At 38.4% G+C, this 6,979-nt stretch overlaps 1 protein-coding gene across 1 annotated transcript; it reads left to right on the forward strand.

Annotated features, from left to right (window-relative positions):
* The first annotated feature begins 3,844 nt into the window (after positions 1–3,844).
* Positions 3,845–6,932, forward strand: LOC111899612 (zinc finger protein VAR3, chloroplastic). Its single transcript, XM_023895449.3, has 5 exons — positions 3,845–3,897; positions 4,542–5,129; positions 5,300–5,402; positions 5,531–5,769; positions 5,903–6,932. The coding sequence occupies exons 1-5, from the start codon at positions 3,845–3,847 to the stop codon at positions 6,774–6,776; spliced, it is 1,857 nt and encodes a 618-aa protein (XP_023751217.2). The 3' UTR covers positions 6,777–6,932.
* Positions 6,933–6,979: the final 47 nt, after the last annotated feature.

Raw genomic sequence — 6,979 nt, forward strand, 5'->3', positions numbered from 1 at the left:
AAAACCTTCCTGACAAGAGACATGTTATCAAATAAAATGAAAATAAAAATAAAATTAAACTAAAAATTAAAAACAAATAACAAATAATCAAATAAACCAAATCAATTAAAAACCATTCCCTGACAACAGTGCCAAAATTTTAAGAGAATAAGAGTCTACAAATTATAGGGACATTTCATCAAATAAGTGTGGGGTAGGGGGTTGAATATAGGAATGCAACCTTAGTGATTAAAAAATTGAAAAAATTGACTAAGATTTAAAAAAAATTATTAGGAAGATTTGAAATAGTAATGTAAAATTGAATATATATATATATATATATATATATATACACACACACAAAAATATTGTTGTATATAGATCTAGGTTGCTAGCGTTGTGTGGGATGATCTAATGCGAGTTTCAATGTTTATTTGAGCCAATATATGTTATAGTGTATTTGTGGCTTCCCCATCCTAGTGAAATCATCGGAAAAAAAATACTCGACCTTGCTTTCGTTTAGATTAGATGAATTCATGAATACTATGTGTTGATTTCTTATTTGATGGATTGATGAAGTTGGTTTTTGCTTTAAATATTGTTTGATAAATCTAAACCTAGCTTGTTAAAGTTTCTATCTTTATTGCCCAGTCTCAAGTTTTATTTAGTTAAACTACAGTTAATTGCATGAAATTGATTTACCTAGTTGTTTATGATCATTAAATTGCTAGAGATAGGATTGACCATATCCTAGTATAGGTGATAAGTTAGTTGTTTAATTGTGTCATTATTTAATCATAATCTTCGCTTGATTACTAGAGTTGAGCAAAGAATTGTAGTCTATAGATTCTACCATTTGGAGTCTAAATTACTTTTAAAATCAATTTAGTGTCCTTAACTTGCATGATCATTGGGGTTAAAGTTGTTAAATTGATTACTAGGTTTTTGTTGTTTTTTTGCAAGAATTTGTGATCATACACATTGCTTGGTTTATCTTTTCGCTTGGGTTTCAAGATTGCAAGCTATTAGGGTATTCTTGACTTGTTTAGTCTACTAATTTGGTGATTTGTCCAACCACGACGTGGTGATTGAAATGTCTGTGTAATGCCCGTAGATCTGGGCTAGTCAATTTAGAGATAATAGGGGTCGAAAACGACATTTCGACAAAATATTATTTAGAATAAATAATTTGAACCAAGTTGTAGTATATGTCACAAGGTTTCCGTACATATAGAGAACGCCGAAATCTGAGTTATAACGAAGAAGTTATGACCCGTCGAAGTTTCGCGACGGAACCGGCACGGCACCGGGAAGTGTAAATAGTGAATTTACGATATAGCGAGTTTTAGCCTTAGCAATATAAACAAAAATTGTAAAATATGTTAAACTAAGAACATCGATAAAAAGAACGTCCAAATCTGACTTCGTATGAAGAAGTTATGATTTTTTGAAGTTTCGGATTAGCGGTGTACAACCCGAAATTCAAATATTAGATCGAGTGATTTTTAGCCAACACGACCTAAATGAGAATCGATGATTTTGTTAAGAGTAGCGTAACGAGAAAAAGATGGGCGAAAACGGACGTCGGATGAAGAAGTTATGAGGATTTAACGGACCAATCATGTCCCGGCCTGTTAATAATATAAAATTTAAAATTGAATCAAAATTAGCCGACGGAGTCTAAATGAAAGTTGTAGATTTTGTTCCCTCCTTCGCGTGGATATAAAGAACGTCGAAAATGGAGCTCATACGCGAAAGTTACGAATTTTTAAAGTTTGCACTTGAATTTGCGAAGCTGATTGCGAAGTTGTTGACGTGGCGGAGGGTTACGCCCAGCGTAGCCGAGGAACGCCTCGCGTACGAGGTACGCCCAGCGTGCGAAGAGGGAACGCCGCGCGTGGTCAATCTGCTTGGTCCGAGAAGAAGCCACGTCGCCCCACCGAGGTCTCGCCATCTGGCACCCTTATCCGAAGTTACGCCCCGCGTAACCTGCTGTACGCCCAGCCTACCTCCGAAGGCTCGCACCTATAAATAGAGGTGCGAGGGCAGTCGACTTCCTCACTCCAAATCCACCTCTTTCTCTCACTACTTTCTCTCTCTAGCTCCCCAAACCACCCCTAAGCCCTAGGAAAAATACCTAGCACCCTAAGGAAGCCCCGAGGCTCCCGGAGTCCCGAGAAAAAGGGGTCTTTCGGTTTCGGAAACGCTGCTCCGAGTAAAGCCCGGTTTTCGTTACAGTCCGCTGTAAGTGAGCTACGTTTACGCAATTTTTAATATAGCTTCCAAATAATTATAGTAATGTTATTAGGTCCTTAAAATAATTATTTGGGCTATTATTATGAGTTATATTGAGTGTTATTTAACGCTTATATAATAATAATAATAATAATAATAATAATAATAATAATAATAATAATAATAATAATAATAATAGTCAGACTATTAATTTGTCGCGGTTATCGTTAGACTAAACCCTAGTGGTGTTGATACTAGGTTTTATCGAAGGAAGTTGTTTTGAGAGTATCGAAGCGCTGTCCGAGTGCTGAGTCACCACCTTTCAGGTGAGTGCATGGTCTCTTTCATCTTACACATAGATATGAAGTATTCTATATAAATTATGTGTTATGTGTGCGTATTATCTGAGTACTTGCTGTTTATACTAGTTGAACGATTTTATACACGTTTTAAAGGATTTAAACTGTATATGTATTTTATATCTACAAAAATGCTGGGGTAAACACATGGGTAGATGTAATAGATGGAATATAAGTTGGACGATGAGATGAGAGGTGTTATAGACCACGAGGTGAGGGTGAGAGGCGAACGATGTGAGAAGCCTTTTCCCAAACGATGGCCCCGTCATTCAGCAGAGTATGGATGACAACCACGGACTATTCTAGACAGTCCTGTGGAACACTAGCAGGCTCGCAACCTGTAAGTGTTGTGAACGATGTGTTCACTCGGTGTACTCTAAACCTTGGTGATCATGCAGACTTGATGCCTAAACCCTGGCGATCATGTAGACTTGATGCCTAAACCCTGTTGATCATGCAGACTTGGTACCAAAACCCTGGCGACTATGCAGACTTAGTGCCTGTTGTATAAATTCTGGCGACTATGCAGACTTAGTGCCTAAACCCCGGTGACGATGGACTTCGTGCCGATTCCTTAGAATGATCCTTAGGAATGTATGAACAAGGAATGATTGATTCTTAGGGTAGATCCTTAAGAGTAAATAAGATAATGGGGATGGGTAATTGGGTTGATTGTTTGATTGAACATAATAATTATATTATTGTGGGTTGAACCCCTATGTACTCACCAGGTTTCCCAACCTGACTCACTCAGTTTATTTATATCACAGGTGTTGATACGAAGTCACATTACACTGGGAGATTAAAGAGATGTAGATCACTAGTGTAAATAAATGTAAGTTTTGTTTATGCTTATGTTCCTATATTGACGATGACATCCCAAACGTTTTAAAATGAATAAAATACGTTCCTTCGAAAATGTTTTGATAACGTATTTATTGTATTTTTCTGGGAATAAATTCCGCAACATTTTTATGAAAAGAAGTACTCTGATTTTTATAAAGCATAAACAAAATCGGTCTTTTCTGGCCGTGAAAATGGGGTTGTCACAGTCCGCGACCATTAGGCTGACGTGGAGAATACGAGATTTCGACGAGGACTACGATGCGGTGGCGGTGTACCACGACATGGTAACAAGTTATAAGTTATAAATAGAGCCAAAAATTACCCCTAATGATATATCTTCAACCCCAATTCGTTCCCAACAAAACTAAACCCCCTAGCTACGATTTGAAGGGTCTAGAAAGCGGTCGGAGGGCCGTTAAGCTGATATGGAGCGAATATCTGAAGGATTCGAGAGCAAATTCATGTCGGGAATCAATCGGTTTGCTTTTTTGATCATGATTAGTGTTCCAACTGTTTTTACTTTCTGAATTCAGGTGTTAAAATCTGTTGCTTTTGTCTGGAGTAGATAAAACTCGATTTTATATATTAAAGCGCATGGGAACTTTTAACCGTAAAGTTTAGATTTTTAGATTTCTGTCACCACTCTTTGGGGCTTCACAGTTTAATCCATATGTTTTTACAACTATAATCTCCACCCACAAAAGTTGTTCAATTGTCAATTTGGTCCCTTCCTTTTCCAACGTTGTTCTATTTCCATACTTTTTCCAACATTGTTTCATTTCGATACTTTTCTTATACATACTTTTTCCATTATTACACATTTGGCTCTTCCTTGGTAAATGGATAATCAACCTTACTATACACTCTTGGATTTCGTAGTTACATATTTTTTGGAAAAAGTCACTTTTGTACCACTTTTTTTTAGAAAACTTTAAATTATTTGTAACCATTTTTTAGAAAACTTTAAATTATTTCCAACCCATACCAAACATGGGCTTTTCCTCGTTCTTATGAATTTGAAGAGTAGTTCAGAGAGGATATTCGAGGGTACCGATCATTTTTAGAATATTTGTTTTATAAAAAAAGAAAAAAAAAATGTTCGTTTGTCGGTTTTTTAAACAGTTTCACCAGGCAGAGGGGTAAAAGCGGTATTTTGCAGATACGGTGTTCAAACACAGATATTGTAGTCTTTGATGCGTTTAAAGCCACATCTTCTCCGGTGACCAATCCAAACATGGTCGTCGTCGGTGGTTCCCGTTTCTCCGATCAAATGTTCGGGGCTTCTTCAATACTTTCCATTCTCTTAAACGGTCCAATCTCTCCTATCCATCACCGACCGTCTACTCTCCTCTGTGTAACTCACCGCCACTCTCTTAGTTGTCCACTGCCTCCCCTCTCCACCGTCCCTCACCACCTCCTCCTCCCCTATCGCGCTAACTCACTGTTTCCGATCAAATCCTCTCAACAATTTTACACTCAATCCACTCTGCAAGAGAAAAATCCTGTTCCCGCCGACGCCTATCTCGTTTCACCGTCCCACCCGTGGCCGGAATGGTCACTCCTTCTCGAATCTATATCCATGTCCGGTGCTTTCGACGTAAATAGGAATATCAAGGAGGAATTTGTGCCAAATGAGAGCTTATCAATGGAGTTTCTGGATGCTGCGTGTTCCTGTTTGCGTTTTGCACATGATAGGCCTGAAATATTAGGGTTTGTAGTCCCCTCTTCACGATACTTATCACTTCATTTATTCTTCCTCACCCAATTTCGAACAGTTCTCGAAATAGTAATTTGATCATTTCTTTTAAAACGCATATCCAAACACCACCTTCACTTTGTATTATTTCTCAACAAATCATTCATATGATTTTTGTGTCCAGGTGCCTTCCGAAGGATGATATCCAGGTGCTAATAGCCGAAGGGACTCCATTCCTTTTCAAAAGTTCCCTTGAAACTGAGAGAAAAATGAGATCTTTCTTACAGGTTTGTATCTGGTTGATTTTGGTTGATCAGTCAAAACTATATTTGCTAGAACTGACACTACATGGATGTGATTTTGGGTGTGGTTCATCAATTTATATATTTAATGCATATTTTTTCAACATTTGCAGGGGGACGAATCAAATGAAGCAACAAGTGTGGACTTGATGAAGTACATATTGAGTTATGCAAGCAATCCTATTATATATCCTGAAAGAAACATTAGGGAGGCTACTGAATCATCTGCCCGTAATTTGCTGAGAGAGATGGCTAAGTTTAACAGTAGCGGGGCAGCTTTGAGCCTGTCCACTGTGGAGAAATTTAATGAGATTGGACCAACAATGAAGAGAGGTGAATGGCTATGCTCAAAGTAAGTTGCATTTCTTGTCTTGTTTAATCAAGCAATCCAGGAGTAATCATCTAACTACATTTCCTCACCTCTACTAAAATTCTTATTGCATATTCTATAATATTGAAAGGGTTGAACTTTCTTTCCTTTCCAGATGTAATTTTTTCAATCATGGAAGGAATGTGGTGTGCTTAAAATGCGAATGCAGTCGATCAGGTGAACCCATTGGGCAGATGAAAACATCCGGACAAGATGCCAAAAAAGAAGTTCCAAATGGAACCAAATCTGGTTACGCCCCATTTGTCCCCTTACCAGCCGATATGTTTGCTAAAAAGCCTGATGAAGAAAAAAAACCGGCATCTAACATTAAAAGTCAAATTAAAGATACGGTTGAAGAAGAGAAATCAGAGAAATGGTTCAGTAAGGTGGCGGAGTTGCATGATGCCACGGACTTGCCGAGTGTTATCTCAGATGAAGACTTTCCCGAGATTATGCCACTCCGTAAAGGAGAAAACCGGTTTGTGGTTAGCAAGAAAAAAGATCGATCATTAACTTCCTCTAAATATAAACAAGAATCCATGGAGAAAGGAAGCAACACCAACTTCGTTCCGTTTGTTCCGTTTCCACCCGATTATTTTTCCAAGAAAGACGACAGCAAGGAGGTATCGGAAAGCACAATTCTGACGGATGAAGCTCCTGACATGAATCTTGTGGGAGAATCCCCCCGGAATCAAGAAAATGAAGAGGTTAGAAACAGGTGGAATGGAAAGAGCTTGGAGGGGTCGGCGGTGAAGGAAACGGATCCTTTGGATATGTCAGAAGAGGCGAAAGCGGAAAGATGGTTCCGACGTGTTGCACAGATTAAAGATATATCGGAATTGAGTCAAATTCCGGATGAAGACTTTCCGGAGATTATGCCGATGCGGAAAGGGGTGAATCGTTTTGTTGTGAGTAAGAGGAAAACACCGTTAGAAAGGAGGTTAACGAATCCCCCTCCCCGACTACACAAGGATAACAATGGCAGGTGACTTGGGGTAAATTTTTGTTTAATTGTGTATCATAACTGCGGGGCTGGTGCTTGTTTACAAGAGGCTTACTAATAGCACAAGATGTCGTGTTCGTGTGGTGTGGACCTTTGATAGAATTATATTCTCATAAGTTACTTATTTGGTCATCATAACAAAGTTGCAAAACAATGATATTATCCATCGAACGTCACATTGTGAACATG

Source organism: Lactuca sativa, chromosome 5 (genome assembly GCF_002870075.4).
Source record: "Lactuca sativa cultivar Salinas chromosome 5, Lsat_Salinas_v11, whole genome shotgun sequence".
In the NCBI taxonomy this organism is placed as follows: domain Eukaryota; kingdom Viridiplantae; phylum Streptophyta; class Magnoliopsida; order Asterales; family Asteraceae; genus Lactuca; species Lactuca sativa.

Excerpts from the sequence above, each read along its gene's own strand:
- LOC111899612 (XM_023895449.3), top strand. The coding sequence starts at position 3,845 with ATGGAGCGAATATCTGAAGGATTCGAGAGCAAATTCATGTCGGGAATC. Across the intron at positions 5,130-5,299 it reads GATAGGCCTGAAATATTAGG|GTGCCTTCCGAAGGATGATA; the intron begins GTTTGTAGTCCC and ends TTTTGTGTCCAG. Across the intron at positions 5,770-5,902 it reads GGTGAATGGCTATGCTCAAA|ATGTAATTTTTTCAATCATG; the intron begins GTAAGTTGCATT and ends TTTCCTTTCCAG.